Genomic DNA, 22,135 nt, shown 5'->3' with positions numbered 1-22,135 from the left:
ATGCCAGGCCTCCCTGTCCATCACCAACTCCCGGAGTTCACTCAAACTCATGTCCATCGAGTCGGTGATGCCATCCAGCCATCTCATTCTCCGTCGTCCCCGTCTCCTCCTACCCCCAATCCCTCCTAGCATCAGACTCTTTTCCAGTGAGTCAACTCGTCACATGAGGTGGCCAAAGTATTGCAGTTTCAGCTTTAGCATCAGTCCTTCCAATGAACACCCAGGATTGATCTCCTTTAGAATGGACTGGTTGGATCTCCTTGCAGTCCAAGGGACTCTCAAGAGTCTTCTCCAGCACCACAGTTCAAAAGCATCAATTCTTCGGTGATCAGCTTTCTTCACAGTCCAACTCTCACATCCATACATGACCACGGGAAAAACCATAGCTTTGACTAGATGGACCTTTGTTGACAAAGGTTTGTTGACAAAGTAATGTCTCTGCTTTTTAATATGCTATCTAGGTTGGTCATAACTTTCCTTCCAAGGAGTAAGCGTCTTTTAATTTCATGACTGCAATCAGCATCTGCAGTGATTTTGGAGCCCCCCAAAATAAAGTCTGAGACTATTTCCTCTGTTTCCCCATCTATTTCCCATGAAGTGATGGGACCAGATGCCATGATCTTCATTTTCTGAATGTTGAGCTTCAAGCCAACCTTTTCACTCTCCTCTTTCACTTTCATCAAGAGGCCTTTGAGTTCCTCCTCACTTTCTGCCATAAGGGTGGTGTCATCTGCATATCTGAGGTTATTGATATTTCTCCCGGCAATCTTGATTCCAGCTTGTGCTTCTTCCAGCCCAGCGTTCCTCATGATGTACTCTGCATATAAGTTAAATAAGCAGGGTGACAATATACCACCTTGATGTACTCCTTTTCCTATTTGGAACCAGTCTGTTGTTCCATGTCCAGTTCTAACTGTTGCTTCCTGACCTGCATACAGGTTTCTCAACAGGCAGGTCAGGTGGTTTGGTATTCCCATCTCTTTCAGAATTTTCCACAGTTTATTGTGATCCACACAGTCAAAGGCTTTGGCATAGTCAATGAAGCAGAAATAGATGTTTTTCTGGAACTCTCTTGCTTTCTCCATGATCCAGCAGATGTTGGCAATTTGATCTCTGGTGCCTCTGCCTTTTCTAAAACCTGCTTGAACATCTGGAAGTTCATGATTCACATATTGCTGAAGCCTAGCTTGGAGAATTTTGAGCATGACTTTACTAGCGTGTGAGATGAGTGCAATTGTGCGGTAGTTTGAGAATGGAATGAAGACTGACCTTTTCCAGTCCTGTGGCCATTGCTGAGTTTTCCAAAATTTGCTGGCATATTGAGTGCAGCACTTCACAGCATCATCTTTCAGGATTTGAAATAGCTCAATTGGAATTCCATCACCTCCACTAGCTTTCTTCGTCGTGATGCTCTCTAAGGCCCACTTGACTTCACATTCCAAGATGTCTGGTTCCAGGTGAGTGATCACGCCCTCGTGATTATCTTCGTCGTGAAGATCTTTTTTGTACAGTTCTTCTGTGTATTCTTGCCACCTCCTCTTAATATCTTCTGCTTCTGTTAGGTCCATACCATTTCTGTCCTTTATCGAGCCCATCTTTGCATGAAATGTTCCCTTGATATCTCTAATTTTCTTCAAAAGATCTGTTTTTCCTATTCTGTTGTTTTCCTCTATTTCTTTGTATTGATCGCTGAGGAAGGCTTTCTTATCTCTCCTTGCTATTCTTTGGAACTCTGCATTCAGATGCTTATATCTTTCCTTTCCTCCCTTGCTTTTCGCCTCTCTTCTTTTCACAGCTATTTGTAAGGCCTCCTCAGACAGCCATTTTGCTTTTTTGCATTTCTTTTCCATGGAGATGGTCTTGGTCCCTGTCTCCTGTACAATGTCACGAACCTCCTTCCAGAGTTCATCAGGCACTCTATCTATCAGATCTAGACCCTTAAATCTATTTCTTACTTCCACTGTATAATCATAAGGGATTTGATTTAGGTCATATCTGAATGGTCTAATGGTTTTCCCTACTTTCTTCAATTTAAGTCTGAATTTGGCAATAAGGAGTTCATGATCTGAGCCACAGTCAGCTCCTGGTCTTGTTTTTGCTAACTGTATACAGCTTCTCCATCTTTGGCTGCAAAGAATATAATCAATCTGATTTTGGTGTTGACCATCTGGTGATGTCCATATGTAGAGTCTTCTCTTGTGTTGTTGGAAGAGGGTGTTTGCTATGACCAGTGCGTTCTCTTGGCAAAACTCTATTAGCCTTTGCCCTGCTTCATTTCGTGCTCCAAGGCCATATTTGCCTGTTACTCCAGGCGTTTCTTGACTTCCTACTTTTGCATTCCAGTCCCCTATAATGAAAAGGACATCTTTTTTGGGTGTTATTTCTAAAAGGTCTTGTAGGTCTTCATAGAACTGTTCAACTTCTGCTTCTTCAGCATTACTGTTTGGGGCATAGACTTGGATTACTGTAATATTGAATGGTTTGCCTTGGAAACGAACAGAAATTATATATGCTGGTACATATAAAATAGATAACCAATAAGGATCTACTGTATAACGTAAGGAACTCTGCTCAGTATTTTGTAATATACTACCTGAAAAAAGAATCCTAAAAAGTATATACATGCATGTATCTACACACAGAACTGAATCACTGGCCTAGACCACCGGGTTGGCTCCCCACTGTCCACCAAGTCATGGGGTGCTGTCATCCCCTTCCCCTCCTTCACAGCCCGGAAGTCCCTAGAAGCCCCACCCTCTTGCTCCCCAACCCTTTCTGTTCCACCCCTCCCATGGCTCTGGGCCCAGCTCAGGCCTCACTTTCTCCCTGGACCCCGGCCTCCTCCCCAGCTTTCCATTCACCACCCCCCACAAAGCCCCAGCGAATCTGTCTGTGCCCAGAGTGGACCCTGCCCCTCCCTGCTCACAGCCGTCCCAGGGTTTCCCAGTGCCCTGGTTCGGGGGAAACCTCTGGCACCAAAGCCCCCAGCCCCTGTGGCCTTGTCTCCTTGACTTTCTCCCTTCCATCATGCTCCAGTCACACCAGACTCCTGCTAGTCCCCCAACCAGGTCAGGCGTCCACGCACAGCTCCAGGCCTCTGCACCTACTGCTCCTCTGCCCTTGGCTGCCTTTCCCCACCTTGATCCCCAGTAAGTGGCCACTCTCCCTTCTGGACGTGGCTCGAGGGCCCGACCCGTGGAAGCTTCCCCTGGAAATGGGTCCCTCCTGAGGTCTTATAGCAACTGTCATACGTGTACAAGGACCGGGTCTGATGCGTGTCTCTCGGGATATGTGAGGCAAATGATTGAGCAACAGAGTGATGGCATGAAAGGGCTGTGCCTGCCTCAGGACAGCGTCAACTGTGTGAGCACTTCTCCCACACAGGCTCTCACCATCAGTATCTGTGGGACTTCTCTGCCCAGCTGCAGGCTTAAGAGCAGAGACCAACTCCAGGTGGAGCCTGTGCTTTCCTAGCTGGGGGCCTTGCATGCCAGAAAGCCTTGGGGAATCAGACTGCCTCTCATCTTTGTTTGTTATTCCTTCATTCTGTCATGAACTAGAATTTACAAAAAAAAAAAAAGAATACAATTTGCTGAGTGAATGGGAAAAAAGCCACATACACCAGTAACATCAGAGAGGACAGTTGAACGTGTTAGTTGCTCAGTCGTGTCTGACTGTTTGAGACCCCATGGACTGTAGCCTGCCAGGCTCCTCTGTCCATGGAATTCACCAGGCAAGAGTATTGGAGTGGGTTGCCATTCCCTCCTCCAGGGGATCTTCCTGACCCAGGGATCAAACTTAAGTCTCCTGAGTTCCAGGTGGATTCTTTACCATCTGAGCCACCACGGAAGAAAATGTGCCTATCACAACATGCCCCCTTGTGGGCCCTTAGGTCAGCTGACAGGCTGGGCTGCGGGGTCTAGAATGAGTCCCGCATCACCACTGACATTTCCCTGAGGAGCATCTTCATGTTCCTGGCCCTCCCTCTGTGGCTGTGGTTGGGATCTGGGGCTCTGGGAGGAACTGTTACTTATTCTCTCAGGGTCTCCTCGTAAGAGCAGCTTAGTCTCATCGCTCACACAGCAGAGTGCGTCAAGGAGCAGTTCACAGACTTCAGCCACACTCAACACGTTAGTGATTGGGCCGTGTCCTCCGACTACCTGTGTCACTAATCCTGAGACCCGCTGTTTTCACCTGGCTTCATTGCAAAAAACACAAAATTACTGGAAAAGTAGAAAATAAGTGCAAAAAGCAAAGAAGAAAACAGGGCAATGGGCTTGTGTTATGGCAGGTACTGAGGCTGCCTTCCGATGCAGAGGGTGTCTGCGGAAGCCTGGCTGCTGAGGGCTGCTCTCTATTTCTCTTTCCCCCTTCTGCAGGGATGTTAGGGCATATTAGCACCCAGGTGGGGCCTCCTCACTTACCTTCTAGAGTCGATTCATCTGTCACCATTGCCACGAGACCTGCCCTGGCCTTTAAATCAAAAAGATCAGGCATGCCCACACCCTGCCAGTGCCACTGGTGGATGCCCAGGGCTCTGAGCTGACTGCCCTGCCCTCTGACATGCTTTGTGTTTCACTATCTGTGCGTCTTCTCTCCCATTAGAATGTGTTCCTTGAGGGCAGGGGTGTCTGTCAGCTATTCTGTATCCCCAGGCCCTAGAAGAGCCTAGTGCAGGGAAGTGCTCAGTGAGTATCTGGTGAGTGGAGGGTGGCCGTATCCAAACGCCACCGATCCCCTGCGATGAGCCTCTCACACTTGGGAGGTACCAGCTTCCAGGTGAAAGGGCCGCCTCTGGAGTCAAATGGCCTGGGAGCACCTCTCATCAGCTGTGTGACCCAGGCCGATCACCTAAGACCTCCGTGCTTCAGATCAGGAGAGCACTTGCCTCAGAGCTGACACAGGGAAGTGGTGGGCGCACTGCCCGGGGCAGAAAAGCATACAGCAATGTTAGCTGTGAACAGGTTACAGGCAGGCCAAAGTGACAGGTGTCCCTTCCTTGGAAACGAACAAGCAGGAGACCCGATGTGGTGGGGGTGAGGGAAGGGCTCCCTGGGGAGTGACGAATAAGCTGAAACGTGATGGAGGATGAGCTCTGGGGCGGGGCACCACTTACGCCAACGGAACACACACATACAGGCATAAATAAAACACAACGTATTTTTTCAAGGACAAAGCTACATCTAAAATTACTTGAGGAGAAGCACTGAGCTTCTTTAGCAATGTAAAAAGTTAGAGAAATAAAGCATTAGGCGAAAGGAGAATGAGATTTAGAGCAAAAGACCATTTATGCAAGTCAAACGCACTCATCGCATGTTTAAGGGAAAAAATGTTGTTTAAGGACACAGATGTGCCTATACCTTATTTAAAAGCAATAGTCAGAAGCAGTAAACTCGACGCACATGTAACTATGGGGTTAAACTGGAAGTGTTGAGTGAAGAAAGCCAGAAACGGGTGAGATTCGAAGCAGAGTAACATTTATGCAAGTCAGATACAGTGCCATGAATGTCATGCAGTTTTAAGGATACAGGTACATTTAAGCAAGCATATCAGTAGGACACATACATATTCAGTATGTGTGAGTGTGTATCTGTGGTTGAGTAAAGGAAGATGGGAGATAATAGAGGGGGCAAAATGAGAGGCTCAACATGAACCATCGACACAGCATGCTCGGAACTGAGAAGACAGACAGACTCGATGCTGTTCACTGGAGAGTTTTCTCTCTTTCCACTCTCCCAGGGCTTCTGCGGACAGCTCCTGAGACACTGTTGAAGTCTGGAGTCTCCGTTTGAACTTCAAGTCTGCACTTCAGATGTGATACCCAACCATCTCCTGAATGGCTCCTCTTGGGGTAACTCTCCTGCCCCAAGCCTACACCAGAGCTCGAATCCCGAGCTCTGCACCTGCAGAGCTGCCCTGAGTCTAGTTGTCTACTGTCCACACACTCAGCAGCACCTCCCTTACAGCCAACAGCCCCTCTGTCCTTGGTGCTGAACCGCACACCCACCAGCACCCCCGTACCCCCACTGCACTCTGTCCTTGGTGCTGAACCACACCAGCCAACACTTCCGGTTTTATCCCGCTGTCCTTGGTGCCGAACGTCTAAAACAGAACTAGAAAGATCTGGTGGTTTCACACGCAGAAGAGAGGGAAGTGTGGACACCAGAGGCCAGTGTTGCCAGATACTGAGGCAAAGCCCAGGCCTAACTGCTCAGGTTGCCTGTGTATCCCTGTGGGAGTGAATGAATCATGGTGTCCTGCACACGGGGAGCATTTTCTACAGGCCAGACTCTGTGCTGAGTGCTGTGCACCCAACTCCTTCAAATCCTTCCACCCTGAGGTGGGCGCTAATAGGATCCCAGCTCATGGAGGACACTGACGCTTGTGGAGGTTAAGTTGCCCACCCAACACCCTGCAGTGGTGGGGCCGGAGTCTGACCCCAGGCAGTGTGGCTCCAGAGCCCACACTCTGGTCCGCTGGAATGGATGGAGAACACCTGCCTGAGAACCGCAGAGGCCAGAGGCTGCCTCCCCCTCTTTGCTGTTCCCTCTTGGGTTCTGAGCTTCTGCCCCACCTGCAGGGGTACAGGACTCTGCTGACCCCTAGACTCACTTCTGTTTCAGCTTCATGATCTCCTCGGTGTTGGGAAGGCTGTTTGTCCATGGCAGGGTCCCATAGAGCCACTTCAGCAAACAGTAGCCCAGGGTCTGGAGGTCACTGCGGCGGGAGGGCCCTGGGGAGGGAGGGAAGGAGGTGGCCACTCAGGCAGACGTTCTGACGCGCCTGCCCTCATCGTTTCTCTCACCAACTCAAGCACGTGCTCACTCACACAACCACCCAAATATACTGGCTTTCAACTGATCATCCACTTTACACTTGTCTTCTCCCACTCTTTCATGAGTCAATCACTCATTCACTCCCTTGGTCATCTTTTCATCCCTGGTTCCACTAGCTCACTCCCTCACCTACCTGTCTTTCATTCATGAACCTATTTGTTCCGTGAATCCTCAGCGCCTTGGGTGACGAGCCCCTTCCCACATTCTTTTTTAATATGTATTTATTTAGCCTCCCTGGGTCTTAGCTGTGGCATGTGGGATCTTCGATCTTCATTGCAGCATGTGAATTCTTTAGTTGCAGCATGTGGGATCTAGTTCCCTGACCAGGGATGGAAACTGGGGCCCCTGCATTGGCAGCACAGAGTCTTTGCCGCTGGACAACCAGGGAAGGCCTTCCCATTTTCTTAAATTCCAGACAAGAGTTTGGTTAGGTCCCAGCCCTTGACAGTCCTTGACAGTCCAGTGGAAAGATGTAATAAGGCATCAAGGTGCCTAGAAGGATGGCCACTGAACTCAGCCTCACATGGTAGGGAAGGACAAAGCAGACAGCAGGGTTTGGTTTTCTTACACTTCCTGAATCACATGATTTAGATAACACTTCACATAAGCATTCAACAAACACTGCGAGCTGACTGTGTCAGACCCTCTGCCACCTGGTGCTGGGGGCACATGCACCATCCCTTCCCTGGGGGGCTTAGCATAATGGGAGGATGTGGGCAGGGACTTGGATGGCCACGGTTTCAAGGGGTTTGTGCAAGAGAGGCCAAGACCTCCTCAAGGCGTCTCCTCAAAGTGTGCTCTTCCCTCCCCATGCCCTTTCCTGGAATAATCTCACTCCTGTCTCTGGGCTTCAACTGACAGCTTCTGAAATACCGCTGACATCTGGGTCTGTCTAGACCTCGCTGGCGTGCTGAGGAGATAGATAGTCAATGGTTTACAACTGCATATTCAGCAGCCCCTCCTGGATGACTTCAGGGCACCTCTCGCATTCTAAGTCCACACAGATCCGGAACGTGAACCAGTGGACCCGCAGGGCTTCCTAGCAGTCCACTGCTCACTGGCCTCAGTGTTGCCCCACAACGCCCTGATGTGCAGGGATGCTGTCCATGGTTCTGACCCCTACCATGGCTCCCTGCTTTAGCGTGACTCCTGCATTTGGCCACCTGCTATCCACAGCTGTGACAACCAGGATATGTCCTTGTCTGAGAAGCATGTCTCCAAGCTCCTGAATCCCTTCTCTGGCCTCTTACCGCATCCCTTGTGCAGGTCCATGCTAATGAACTCAAGGTCCCCCTCATGTGGGCTCCTGCTGCCTTCGGTGTAGGCCACGTGTCTGCCACCTGGCGAATAGCGGAAGGCGAAGCCGTAGCCTGCCAGGGTCACCTGTGTGCACGTGGGGAGAAGCCATACAGTACGAAGATTAGGAATCCGTATTCTAGAGTCAGAGATTTCAATTGCGGGTGCAGTTTGAAACAACCCAATGCCAAACAGTACAGGAGGATATGGAAAGAACCCAAACCAGTCATTCCCATCACTGCTCAGTCTCAGTTCCCAGAAGTAACCACTGATAGCTTCTCATATGTTCGTTTTCTTTAAATAATCAGCAAATGCATGTGGCTAAGGAGGACGCTCTAATGTTCCACAGAGGGATCACACTGTACCTCCTGTTGGGCACACAGCTTTCTGCACTTTAACAGTGTATTACCTGCAGAGCCAGACAGACCAGATTCCAGTGCCAGCTTGGCCCATTAATACCCGTGCAACTCTGGGGAAATTAGGAAACTCTCTGTGCTTTGATTTCTCTATTGGTCAAATGAAGATAATCGTAGTCCTCACCTTGCAGGGCTGTGAGGAGGCTTAACAGAGTTTAAAACACAAAGTGCTTAGCCACCAGACACACAGAGTTAGCCACATCGGCTTTCTAATGGCCAACTCTTATTCTGCTGAATGGAGAGGGGACAGCTGTTGGCTTTGTCCATGCGAGACCTACAGTCTTCTGGTCACAGTTTGTGATGGTTATTTTTATGTGTCAACCTGACTGGGCCACACGGTGCCTAGACGTGTCTCCAAAGGTTATTCTGAGTATGTCTGTGAGGGTGTGACTGGAATGGATGGTAGACTGCCCTCTCTAGCGTGTGGGCCTCATCTCATCAGTTGAAGAACAGAACACAAAGGCTTCAGTGACAGGGAATGCCCCTTGCCTGTCCGCTTGAGCTGAACATCAGATTTTCCTGCCTTTGGGTTTCAACAGATATACCAACTCTTCTCAGGTCTTGAGTCTGCCAGCTTTCAGACTGGAACACACACAGGTTTTTTCAGGCCTTTGGACTCTGACTAGAAGCACACCATTAGCTTTTCTGTTCTCCAGCTTGCCAACTGCAGATCTAGGGACTCTGAGCTTTTTGAATTTGAGTCAAATTCTTATAGTCTCTCTCTCTCTCTCTGTATATATACATACATATACACACACAGATACACACATACTCATTCTGTTGGTTCTGTTTCCTGTTTTCCTTTTTGGCCTCCTGCTATGTGGGATCTCAGTTCTCTGACCTGGGATCGAACCCATGATCCCTGTATTGGAAGCTCAGAGTCTTAACCACTGGACTAATAGATAAGTCCTAGTTTTGCCTAATATGGTTCTAGGATTTTTCTCTGAGACCACCCCTCTCTAACTCTCAGTCCAAGTGATTGAGGTGGGGCTCACCCAATCCATCTCCACTGGGGTTGCTAAATGGAGGGAATTTAAGCCTCATTTGCTGGTGGTTATTTTGTCACCATAGCAAAGAAGGACTGCCTGATAATGAGCAATGCAAACACAAGAAGAGCCCAGAGTCGGAAGATCCAGTTTCCTAATGACAGGGTCTGAATTTTTAGACTCAGCCATGCCTGAAGCCAGTGAAGTCCTGGATTTTTCCACTTCAAGGAGCAATAAATTGTACCTCCCTTTTTTTAAACTACACCTCCCCCCCTTTTTTTTTTTTTTGCTTAAGGTATGTTAAATTTGGTTTTAGTCATTAGAAAGAGTAATTATGATTTACTTTAAATACTAATCAACATGCTATCAGGAGTATATATTAAGGTTTTCCCATTTTACTGTCAGAATCAGTGTTGTCAGGAACACTTTGTACGTGTATCTTTTTTTTTCCTCTTATTTTTGGCTGCATCGGGTCTTAGTTGTGGCACTCGCATCCTCATCGCAGCATGAGGGATCTTTCATTTTGGGCTTCTCTCTAGTTGGGGTGCATGGGCTCAGTTGTCCTGAGGCATGTGTGATCTCCACTCCCTGACCAGGGACTGAAACTGTGTCCCTGCATTGGAAGGTGGATTCTTAACCACTGGACCACCAGGGAAGCCCCTGTAATATATCTTTGAATATATGGAATGGATAAATTCCTCACAGAGGAACCGGTAGATCAAAAAGCTTATGCAGTTAATTCCATCAATCTTGCACAACCAAATGACAGTTGGTGGGCTCTGCTACCCAGGTCCGCTGCTACCTCCCACCCTGACAACTGGCAGTGGAGGGGCCCTCTTCTGGGCACTGACTACCTGTGGAAATGGTGACCAATTAGTGTGAAATGCATGCTTAGCAAATGTTAAGTACTGTATTTGAACCAATAAATGTGAATCCTTCGGCAAAAAGCAAAACAAAAATCCATATATATTTAAAATTTTGACTGCTGTAAGAAATTATCTTCCAAAAAGTTTGCCCAAGTACACTTATAATAAGTAAAGAATTCCTGTTTCCTCACATCCTTATCAGCAAGAGATATTATTTTTCTTTTTAATTTTGTCCACCCAAAAGGTAAAAGTAGTAGTGTATTTTAAGTTTAATTTCCATGATTACTAGAATAATAATTGCGGGAGGTTGAGAATTTTTTCATACATTTAACTGACCTGTGGATTTCTTTTTCTATTAACTGCTTTTCCTATCCTTTGTTCATTTTTCTACTAAGTGGCTTATCTCTCATTTATTTGAAGAAGCACTTTATACATGATGGATAGCAATTCTTTGTCTGCAATAAGCATTGTGAAATAAACGCAGGTTTTAAGACAGGTGAGACCGGGAGCCCAGAGAGCCCCCAGGGAGGGGGAGGATCTGGCAGTTACCTGGCACAGGTTCTCTGGATTCACAAAGACATTCTCAGCGGTCATGTTGCCATGAACGTACTCATTCTCATGGAGGAACTCCAGGGCATCTAGCTAGGGGAGGAAAGCAAGTGTTTCTGTGAGAAGTGCTGATAACACAAAGAGGCTCTGATGTAAAGCCCTGGAAGGAAACCCCACTGTTGGGCCTGGGGTCACATGATCCTGCTTGTCATGGGGGTGGTAACACTGGTAGATTCCCTGTGTGTGTGCTCAGTTGCTCCAGTCATTCCCAACTCTTTCCCACCCCATGGACTGTAGCCTCCTCTGTCCATGGGATTCTCCAGGCAAGAATACTGGAGTGGGTTGCCATGTCCTCCTTCAGGGGATCTTCCCAACCAGAGATCGAACCCGTGTCTCCTGAGTCTCCTGCGCTGGCAGGCAGACCCTATACCCGCTGAGCCACCTGGGAAGCCCCGGTGTTGAATTGAGCCTAATTCTGAGTGAAGCATTTGGATGCCCACCCTGACAGCACACCTAAGAATGTCTTAGAAGACATTAGGGCTTTGAGAAATTCAGTATTAAAGCTGATATTTTATTTTCCATCAATCTCTTGTATCTACTGGGTTGGCCAAAAGTTTGTTTGTCCTCAAGCTGGTACAGGAAAACCCAAATGAACTTTTTGGCCATTCCATTATTTCTTAGTTGATCGAAATCCTGGAGGGGAAAACATTGGTTTCTTATTGACCCTTGCGAAAAAAAAAGAAAAAACAAACCAACACTCATGAATACCAAAGAGGTTTTCTCATTTGTCCAAAGCAGCAGAAATACATTAAGCTGAGCACTTTGTATTTTTACTTCTAGCCCTGACTTTTCCACTGAGCTACAACTGCATATATTGAACCCTCAGGTGCTTGCCGTATCTTGACTGCAACCCCCTTGACTCCAAGGCTTAACTGCCCACCCCATTCTGCTGCTTCCACAGACACTCCGTCCCCACAGCCCAGCTCCTCTCTCGCGTCTGCCTCACTCAGCCTCCACCGCACCCTCCCCAGCCGTCCCCACGTGGCCCACGGGGTCCTTCTACACCCAGAGCTGATGCTGCCCCTCCCCTGTCCTCAGTCCTTTCGTGGGTTCCCGGTGCCCTTGGGACAGAAGTCCCCGCCCCCCAGCTTGGGGTCCAAGGCCCTGGGTCCTCTGGTCACTGCTGAGCCTGCACACTAACCGCAGCTCCTGCCTTTCACCCTTGACACATCACACAGCAAACACTGTGTGTCATACCTTTGGGACCCATCCCGCCAGCTATTTATATTTTTCATTTATTTTTATTTATCTTTGACTGCCCTGGGTCTTCACTGCTGTGTGAGGGCTTTCTCTACTTGTGGCAGGCGAGGGCTACTCTTTGCTGCAGTGCCCAGGCTTCTTACTGCGGTAGCTTCTCTTGTTGCGGAGCACAGGCTCTAAAGTGTGGGTTCAGTAGCTGCAGTGCGCGGGCTTAGTTACCCTGCATGGCATCTGGGATCTTCCTGGACCAGGACTGAACTCGTGTCCCCTGCACTGGCAGACGGATTCTTAGCCACTGTGCTGCCAGGGAAGTCACTGTGTGTGTATTTGGCTGTGCCAGGTCTCACGTGTGGCAAATGGGATCTTCGTTGTCGCATGCGGGGTCTTCAGTTGTGGCGTGCGAACTCTTAGTTGCAATATGTGGGATGTAGTTCCTGGAGCAGGGATTGAAGCCGGGGGGGCCCCCCTGCGTTGGGAGGGAGGAGCCTTAGCCACTGGACCCCCAGGGAAGCCCCCCATCCAGCAGTTTAAGTTAGGTCTTCTTCTTCTCCGTGACAGCATGGGGACACTTCTATCCAGAGCACTGTTCCCTACTGGTGCAACTGTGGCTTAAACTCATCCTCTCCCACTAGACGTAGAAACCATGTCTGTGCTGCCCTGCACAACACTCCCAGGCCCTGGGACGGTGTCTGACACTCAGCAGGGACAGGATAAATATTTCATGGAAGGATGGATGGAGGAAGAAACGAATGACAGATGTCCTGTGCGCTCTCCCCTACACGAGCCTTTGCTAAGCTACTTCCTTGGGCTGGAACGCTCTCGCCATGCATTTCCACTCCCACTCTACCCAGCACCTTGTTATTCCCAACTCTTGGCTTAGAAATAAACTCCACCAGGAAGCACAACCAAACCCTTCAATTTAGGCTGGGACCCTTCCTCCAACTCCCACAGCCTCCTGAACATCCCTCTTGGCAATACTTATCGCTCTGGTTCTAATGGTCTGGGGTTCAGCTGTGCCAGTCACTCTGCTTGCCCCAGTGCCCAGAGGAGGGAGATGCGGGCTGAAGGTGTGGAAGAGCAAACAGACTGATAAACCAGGACCCGGGGCACCACGCCCTGGATGGGAGCCTGAGACCCTTTGGTACCTACCAGCCGGCAGGCCATCTGGAACACAGACCTCACCGACATCACGTGCTTCGGGAAGTCATCCAGGATCGACTGAAGGCTCCTCCCCAGGATGGGAAACACCAAGAACCTGGAAGACACGGGTGTCCCAGGAGGTGGGAGAGAGGACCAGGCGGGGACAGAGTATAGCTCGCCAAGGAGGGACTGTGGCTGGGGACTACCAGGTCCCAGTCCAGGGTGAGATGAAGGGTTGGATGGGTGGGGGATTGGTCTGGCTCAAAGCTGGCGGGAGGAAGGAAGCGACTAACTGGCCAGTAGCTCCAGGGTCCCAGCCATGCCTTGGCATGAGACAGAGAGACAGGAAGCAGCCAGCAAAGCGAGTGCCAAGTGAAGTGGCTCACCTGTACTTGTCCTGGTGAATGCCGAAACCGATGCAGGTGGGGATGGCCAGTTGGGGGATTGAGTACAGCTTCTTCCACTTGTTCACTGCGGGAGGCAGGGGCCTGAGAGGTCAGGGCCCACCTGGCCCCACACCCACAGCGGACCACAGCCCATTCTGAGACTGGAAGCGAATGCACCTGAGTCCCGGCCAGACCCTGGGTCTTCTGGTTGGAAACTGCTTCTGTGGGTGGGTGAGGGCTAGGGGGCAATGACGGGGGTTGTGAACGTGGTTTTGAGAAAGCACTGACAAATCCGGAGTGAGTGGAAGGGGTAAGAGTGACCGTGTGACCCATGAATTCTCACGCAGAGCTAATGAGCTCGGGAAAAGTCTGAACTGCTCACTGTGTCATTAGATGTCTGACTGCCTTTCAGGATCTCAGTTGGATGGCAGAGATGGAGCAGTGTGCTGATGAAAGTTTAATAACTGGCTGTTCAGGAAAAAAAAATAGCCCTGATTTGTGTTTGCGGATTTCTGTGGTGTAAATGCTTCCCAGTACAGCCAATTACAAGCTACCAATGTGGTACCACAGAAGATAAAGAGTTGGGGTGAGAGGCAGTAGCACACCCTTACATGGTATTTCCATCACACGGATAGAGGGAATGGAAGCAACTTCAAGAGTATAGATAGTAGGGACTTCCCTGGTGGTCCAGTGGTTAGGACTCGTGCATTCACTGCCAGGGTCCAGTCCAATGCCTGGTCAGGGAACTAAGGTCCACATGCCACACAGTCTGGCCACAAAAAAGCAGATTACAGACGACAGGTAATGGAAAACGCAGACCAGTGGTAAGGCAGTGATAAGCTTCGAGTGCTTACTGCCCTTGCCCCTCTCTGTTTCTCATTTGTCTCTGGCGGCGTGGGGTCTTGGCTGCTGGGAGCTCTCTTCTCCGGCTGTGGCGCCGGGGCTGCTGTCTGACGTGGAGCACAGGCTCCGCGGTGCGGGCTGCAGTAGTTGCGGTCCCCGGGCTCTAGAGCACAGCCTCAGTAGTGGAAGTGCATGGGTTTAGATGCTCTGCAGCATGTGGGATCCTCCTGGGTCAGGGATCAAACCTGTGTCTCCTGCACTGGCAGGCGGATTCTTTACCACTGAGTCACCAGGGAAGCCCACTCTTGTTCTTAACCTGACTGTAAACTGAGATAATTAATTACTTTATTATTTATTTGTCTGCGCCAGATCTTAGTTGTGGCATGGGAATTCCGAGTTGAAGTGCAGCATTCAAACTCTTCGATGCAGCCTGTGGGGTCTAGCTTCCTGACCAGGGACCGAACCTGGGCCCTGTCCATTGGGAGTGCAGTCTTAACCACTGGACCACCAGGGAAGTCTCTGGTACAATTAGTTTATGACGGCTGTTGTTTTAATAACTGGCTTACAGTATTTCTGAAAATTTAATACTCGGCTCTCAAGAGCTGGGACGATGAGCCAGCCATGTCTGTTGTCTGTCCCCTGAGGCCCGAGGGGTGATGGGAGCAAACCTGGGCCTTGACTTTCATCCCTACCCTTTCCACACCTTCAGGGAGAAGCCAGTTGTTCTGACCAAGCTGGTACCTCCAATCTCACCCCACTTGCCCACTTCCCTGAGGAATACCTTGCAAAGGCTTGGCAGCCCGCTGGAAGAAGTTCTGTTCGTTGAACAAGCGCCCATCCTTGGCATCCTAGTGGGAGAGAGGAGGGGAAAAGGCTGTCACACTGGAATCTCATAGGCAAGGGCTCTCAGATCATCACTGGCCGTGGATCATCCCAGGATAATGGCAGCAACACCCTAGGTTGCTTCATGTGACCACATATCAGAGACTTTGAGCTACTGCTTAGGTTCCTTTTCTTTTACGACAGGATCCACAAGTTTTCCCTAGACACAGGCCCTTTGGCTAAAAACTACATTTTTCCAGTCTCCCTTGCAGTGAGGAATGGCCACACGATCAAGTTCTGGCCAATGGGAATGTGAGCAGAAAAGAGATGGGCAACTTTCAGGTTATGCTCTTAAAGGGCTAGGGCAGGCTCTCCCCTTTCTCTTCTCCTGTTCTAGTTGGCTGGAATGCAGACGAGATGGTAGGAGTTGGAGCAGCCATTTCAGCCCATGAGGTGATTATAGGTTGAAGGTCTTGGAGCAACAAGAGAGAAGGAAATTAACCCCTTGTTTATGGAAACACCATATCAGCCCTGGGCCACTGCCCCAGACTTTTAACTTTTAAGTTAAAGAGCAATAAAATATTATTTTTGTGTAAGCCATTATGAACATTGGGTCACTTTTCCCAAGCAGTCAACCCAAATACTTTAATTAAACACAACTAGTAAAGCAGGGTTCTTGAGAGCACAGGATCAAAGAGAGCTGGATTCAAATCCCAGCTCTGACATTCATTCGTTCTTTCTATAAAGTACCTATTATGTGCCTAGTATTCTTTCAGGTATTGGTGATACAGCAGTGAACAAAGCAACTTGCCCACTGGTACCCCTGGGCAAGTGACCAAGACTTTATTTTCTCATCTGTTAAATGGGGGAACATGGTGACTACCCTAAAGGTTTGATTATGAACCAGGGTTGGGCACAGAACAGGCTCTCAGCAAGTAGGTGCTATTACTCATCTGCGAGTCTGGCTCCGGAGCCCTCACTCCAAATCACTCACAGGGCCTCCATCTAGATCCAAGGGAGGGCACCTGAACTAGCTGTCCCAGTTTTTGGGTGCTTGTGCAGATCACACGGCCAGAAAATATCTGAGTCAGGTCTCAGGGACAGACCTGACTGCAGCCTCTGAGGGACCCCACGTCGGAGAACCCAAGGCCAAAGGAAGATGTGTCCCGCCCAAGGTCCCACTGCTCCCTGCTGGCCAGGGCTGTGCTCTTTGGCCTGTCCAGTCCAGCCCAGCCCAGCCCTACCCTCCCCTCCCCTCAGGGCTGCCCACCCCACCCGGGCCCACTCACTAGTTTAAGTGAGAATCTTTGTTTCTGGGGACTTGACTTGCTGCCAGTGGTGGAGTCAGACTCAGCTGTGGACGGACAAAATGAGCGAGGTTACCATCTGCAGGGAAGGTGAGGGTCACTGTCCTCCAAGTAACGAGCAGCAGTTGTGGTTAATGAGTTCCCACGGGGCCAAGTGTGTTCTCGACTTTCAAGACCTGAACCTTCTCATTTTCAAACAGTTTCTTTCTTTCCACCTCTTTCTCTTTCTAATACACAGCTGTGCACACTTGTGGGTTCCCCTAGCGAATCACTGAGCCTGGGGGATGGTCCTGAAGCCCCCGGCTCAGCCACTGTATGCATGTGTCTGCATATATGGGTGTGTGGCTGAACCACACTGACTCCGTCTTGGCAGGGCCACCTTAGGCCCACTCTTCTGCCCCCTCCCCTTTCTTAGCCACTGAGCTTTTGCTTATGAGGCGTGTATCCAAACCAGCTGCGTTACTCATTAACTTTAACTCTTGCCTTCCTCTGAAAATTGGCAGAACGCCTTCTACCGACACAGATGGTTAATGGTTCATGAGGAATAATGGTCATGGGATCCCTGGGGGAGGAACCCCCTGGTTCCTGTTGGCCTAGACGTGCTTTTCCGTCAGGGGTCAAGACTCTACCTTTAGTTTCATCCCCTTTAACTCCCTCTGCACCCCTCTGGCAAAACAGTGCAGTTGCAAATGCTTCCAGATTGCTGACCACTGAATCCTATCCATATGTAAGTTGCCCACGATAATCTTCATAATTGTACTTTATGTTCCTCGTTGTTTATTTTTTGGCTGCGTTGGGTCTCAGTTGCCACACTCAGACTCTCTAGTTGTGGCGTGTGGGCTCGGAAGTTGCGGGCTTAGCTGCCCCGCGGCACGTGGGATCTTAGTTCCCAGACCAGGGATCGAACCCACACCCCCTGCATTGGAAGGTGGCTATCTTAACCACTGGACCAATAGGAAAGTCCCTCCACTTCGTTTTTCTCTTTTAAATCTCAAGGTTCCTTCTCAAGTCGGGGGATACTATTCATTCTTCCTGTCTGACCACGACATAAGCTCCCCTTGGGAAAGGACCCCTGCAGCAGCCTTCAGCCCCTCAGGGATCCCCTGAGCTCCAAGTCCCAGGGCAGCCCGTACGCAAAGGCTGATGGTGGGGGATAGGAAGGCCCAGCGGTGGTGGCCTAGCACAGAACCATACTGAAGGACCACGTCTGCTCCAAAGCCCGGAGCTCCAGCTGAGGCCCCCCCACCCCCTCTTTCTCCTGCTGCCTCACCACTCCCTTCCTTTCCCATCTTTAGGTGCTGATCTCCCCCGGGGCACTTCACTGTAAACATTCCTCAAGCTCGGCCCTTTCTGCTTAATTACAGACCCTGCAAAGTCTCCTGTCCTGTGCTAAGAGTGCACTTCAGTTCAGTTCAGTTCAGTCGCTCAATCGTGTCCGACTCTCCGCGACCCCATGAAGCACAGCATGCCAGGCCTCCCTGTCCATCATCAACTCCCGAAGTTCATTCAAACTCATGTCCACAGAGCATACTGTTTCCTTTAAGGCTCATGACAGCCCAGGGAAGGTCTGCGTGTGCAGGCGTGTCCAACTCTTCCGCGACCCCACGAACTGTGGCCCGCCAGGCTCCTCTGTCCGTGGGGTTTTTTAGGCAAGGATACTGTAGTGGGTTGCCATTTCCTCCTCCAGGGGATCTTTCTGACCCAGGGATCAAACCAGAATCTTTCTACTACCGTATAATCATGGTGGCTGTCATTAGCTATATTAAATATATATATAAGCTGCATTGGGTCTTAGTTTCAGTATGCAGGCTCAGCTGCTCTGCGGCATGTCCGATCTTAGTTCCAGGATAGAACCGACGTCCCATGCATTGGAAGCGCAGTTTTAACTAGTGGACCACTGGGGAAGTTCTCATTTTTTTTTTTTTTTTAAAGAAAGAAACGGAAAATTTTATCCAAGTCAAATTTGAGGATTACAACCTGGAAAGAGTATCTCAGAAAGCTCTGAGAACTGTTCCATGTTCCCACTTCACGGATGAGACCAGAGAGCTGAAGCTTAGAGAGGCCACGTGACACGGGAGGCTCTGTGCCAGGCAAATCTGGGTTCAAGCCCAGGTCCCCCGTCAACTCTGTGGGACTTGGTGTCACACAGGCTAACCCCCTCTGGGCCTCTCTGCTCCACGTCAGTAAAGCAGGAGTAATGAAGCCCACCTCGGAGAGTGGATGCAACAGTTCAGAGGGCAGGAACAACAGTGGTACAACTGAGCAGGAATCACAGACAGCTTCACTTTTTTTCTTTTTTTTCCTGGCTGTGCTGCATGGCTTGTGAGATCTTAGTTCCCCAACCAGGTACTGAACCTGGGCCCTCAGCAGTGACAGTGCAGAGTCCTAACCACTGGGCCACCAGGGAATCCCTCAGCGGCACCTTTTTTTTTTTTATGTTTATTTATTTGGCTGTGCCAGCTCTTAGCTGCAGCACATGGGATCTAGTTCCCTGACCAGGGATTGAACCCGGGCCCCCTGCATTGGGAGTCTTAGCCACTGGACCACCAGGGAAGTCCCAGCTTCACCCTTTATATGAGCCACTCAGTGACCCTCTTCCCAGCCTCAGAGCCCAGCACCACTCTGGGCACACCGGGAGCACTCCATACGTGGCAGCTTTTAATGTAATCAGCTGAGGGCCCACAGCTGGTAAGTGGCAGAGCGGCCTTGGCAGAGACACAGCTCATTCTGGAGTTTGTGAACTGAACTATTGCCCAGGGTCCCAGCGGCCCTCTGTGTCATCCTTTTTTCTCTTCTTCCCCACCCTTCCTAACCACCCAGTCTGGTGTCGTCTAAGACACTGAGATAAAGGGCAGGGAGGTGGTAAAGTGACTGAGAAGCCATGCTTGCCCACAAGAAGCTCCGGCTGGAGCAGAGCAGGAACCAGGGCTTACTGAGTCAAGGCCGAAGGTGACCTGAGCTCGGCCTTTAGGAGGGAAACTTAGGAAGGTGCTGGATCTCGGAGGAAAGGGGGTCCTCCCCCTGTGAGGAGGGGGCTGAGGGGAATCTTTGAGGGGCAACCAGGAAATGGCCAGGGCACCTCGAAGGCATAATAGCAGGATCTGTCTCACAGAGTCACCTCGAGGTCTGAGGGTAAGCACCACTCAACCACTCGATGAAAGTGTTATCTTACATGCCCGACACTCAGAAGCAGGTGGAACAGCTGGCAATTTAAATACAATTTCCCTGGACTGCTCCGCAGATTATAAAGGGCTTTTCTCCTCTATTCTTCTAACTGTCCCTCCTGCTGACAGCAGGAGAGCCAGCTGGGAAACTCCCATTACAGACAGGAGCCTAAGAGGCCCAGGAAGGGCGGTGGACATGGCCGAGGCCCCTGGAGAGCCTGTGTGTAAACCCCTGGAGCTCCAGATGCTGTGACCTGGGAGACCCCTGGTGCATGCAAATCTGATGGATGTATGGAAGGTCCCTACATGAGCCAAAGGCAGACAAGGGTGTGGCAGGCGGGCAGGTGGCAGCCTCTGATTGCCAAGAGACAGGGGACTGAACTTGGAGAAAGAATGCCGTGCTGGCACCCATCATAACCACAATAACAGAATTACGTAGTTGTCCAGTGGCTAGGACTCGGTACTTCCACTGTGAGGGCCTCGATTCAATACCTGGTTGTGGAACTAAGATCTTGCAAGCCTCTCACCGTGGCCAAAAACCCCAATCCCCACCCCCCCAAAACAACAACAACAAAACAAACCAGAATGACAACAGGAAGTATTCATATGCTGTTTGAGCATTGTTCTACTCATTTAACTCTCCAACGACAACCCTGTGAGGTCAATATTAAAACTCTCCATTTTGCAGGTGAGCCGGGTTGGGAATCCGCCTTTCAATGCAGGGGACGTGGGTTCGATCCCTGGTGGGGAACTGGGATTCCACCTGCCGTGGGGCAACTAAGCCCATGTGCCACGACTAAGCCTGACGCACCCAAATAAGTAAATGAGTGAAAGTTGCTCAGTCGTGTCCGACTCTTTGCGACCCTGTGGACTGTAGCCTGCCAGGCTCCTCGGTCCATGGAGTTCACCAGACAAGAATACCGGAGTGGGCAGCCATTCCCTTCTCCAGGGGATCTGCCTGACCCAGGGATTAAATCCATGTCTCCTGCATTGCAGGCAGATTCTTTACTGACTAAGCCACCAGGGAAGCCCAAGTAAATAAACAAATGTGTGTTTTTTTTTTTTTTAAGAACAGTGATTCCACCTGAGGATTACTGGCCAACGGTCTCTCTGTCTTTGGAGGGCACTCTGGGACAGCCTGACTCAGTGGTTCCCAACGGTGGGCGTTTCTGCCCCTCAGTGGGCATCTGGCAATGTCTGGAGACAGTTCCGGTTGTCATGACGGGGACAGGGGACTGGCGCTCCTGGAAGCTGGTGGGTAAAGGCCGAAGATGCTGCTAAACACCCCACTGTGCACAGGATGCTCCCCACAATGAACGCCAAGGGTGCCGAGGCTGAGAAACCCTGGCCTAATTTATAAGAGGGTAAATGGCATACTTAAAACGAGCTCTAAGGGACCCCTGGGGGAACCCATGGAAAAGGGAGGCAACCATTCCCCCCAGAGCAGCTGAAACTGAGGGCCAGGGAGAGGCTCAGGGATGCTGCTGGAAGAAACATGTGGCTGTGTTAAGGGGCTGCAAGTGGAGAGAACCACATACTTTACAGGTGTGAGTCAATTGTGCAGGTGTGAGCCTTGTGCTGTGGGGCTGTCCCGGAGGATCCAGGGGGCCCCAGCGTAGTCAAGGGCTTTCCAGGTGGCACTGGCGGGTAAAGACCCCGCTGGCCAATGCAGGAGATGTGGGTCGAATCCCTGGGTCGGGAAGATCCCCTGGAGGAGGGCATGGCAACCCACTCCAGTATCCTTGCCTGGAGAATCCCATGGACAGAGGAGCCTGGTGGGCTAAAGTCCATGGGGTCTCAGAGTCGGACACGACTGAAGCAACTTAGCATGCACACACACAGTGTAATCACAAGGGTCCTTAGGAAGAGGGAGGAAGGGGGAGATCTGACCACAGAAGAGGAGAGGGCGATGTGATGACAGAAGCAGAGACTGGGGTGATGTTGCGTTTTCAGGATGAAGGGGCCACAAGCCGAGGAATGCAGGCAGCCTGCAGGAGCTGAATAGCCAAGGAAATGGATTCTCCCCTGGAGCCTCTGGAAGGACCAGCCCTGCCCACATCTTTTTATTTTTTTGGCCATGCCGCGAGGCATGCAGGATCTTATTTCCCCAACCAGAGACTGAACCTATGCCCCCTACAATGGAAGCATGGAGTCTTAACCCCTGGACCACCAGGGAAGTCCCTATGCCCATGTCTTAACTTTAGCCCCGTGAGACCGATTTCAGACTTGGGACCTCCACAACCACAAGAGAATAAACGTGTACT

General features: G+C 50.3%; 1 protein-coding gene across 2 annotated transcripts in view; it reads right to left on the bottom strand.

Annotated features, from left to right (window-relative positions):
- The window catches only part of VRK3 (VRK serine/threonine kinase 3), a 40,136-nt gene that overhangs the window by 5,433 nt on the left and 12,568 nt on the right, over nucleotides 1-22,135 (bottom strand). For both annotated transcript variants that reach the window (XM_055411550.2, XM_055411551.2), the window contains exons 6-12: nucleotides 16,690-16,754; nucleotides 15,360-15,426; nucleotides 13,736-13,820; nucleotides 13,359-13,464; nucleotides 10,950-11,042; nucleotides 8,087-8,219; nucleotides 6,613-6,733 (exon numbers count right to left, since the gene is read on the bottom strand). In XM_055411550.2, coding sequence (XP_055267525.2) covers nucleotides 6,613-6,733; nucleotides 8,087-8,219; nucleotides 10,950-11,042; nucleotides 13,359-13,464; nucleotides 13,736-13,820; nucleotides 15,360-15,426; nucleotides 16,690-16,754 — 670 coding nt within the window. The remainder of the gene's footprint in view (nucleotides 1-6,612; nucleotides 6,734-8,086; nucleotides 8,220-10,949; nucleotides 11,043-13,358; nucleotides 13,465-13,735; nucleotides 13,821-15,359; nucleotides 15,427-16,689; nucleotides 16,755-22,135) is intronic.

This window comes from Moschus berezovskii, chromosome 22, assembly GCF_049115385.1.
Source record: "Moschus berezovskii isolate FMDL1 chromosome 22, NW_MosBer_1.0, whole genome shotgun sequence".
Lineage (NCBI taxonomy): Eukaryota > Metazoa > Chordata > Mammalia > Artiodactyla > Moschidae > Moschus > Moschus berezovskii.
This window is presented reverse-complemented; position numbering and strand designations above follow the sequence as displayed.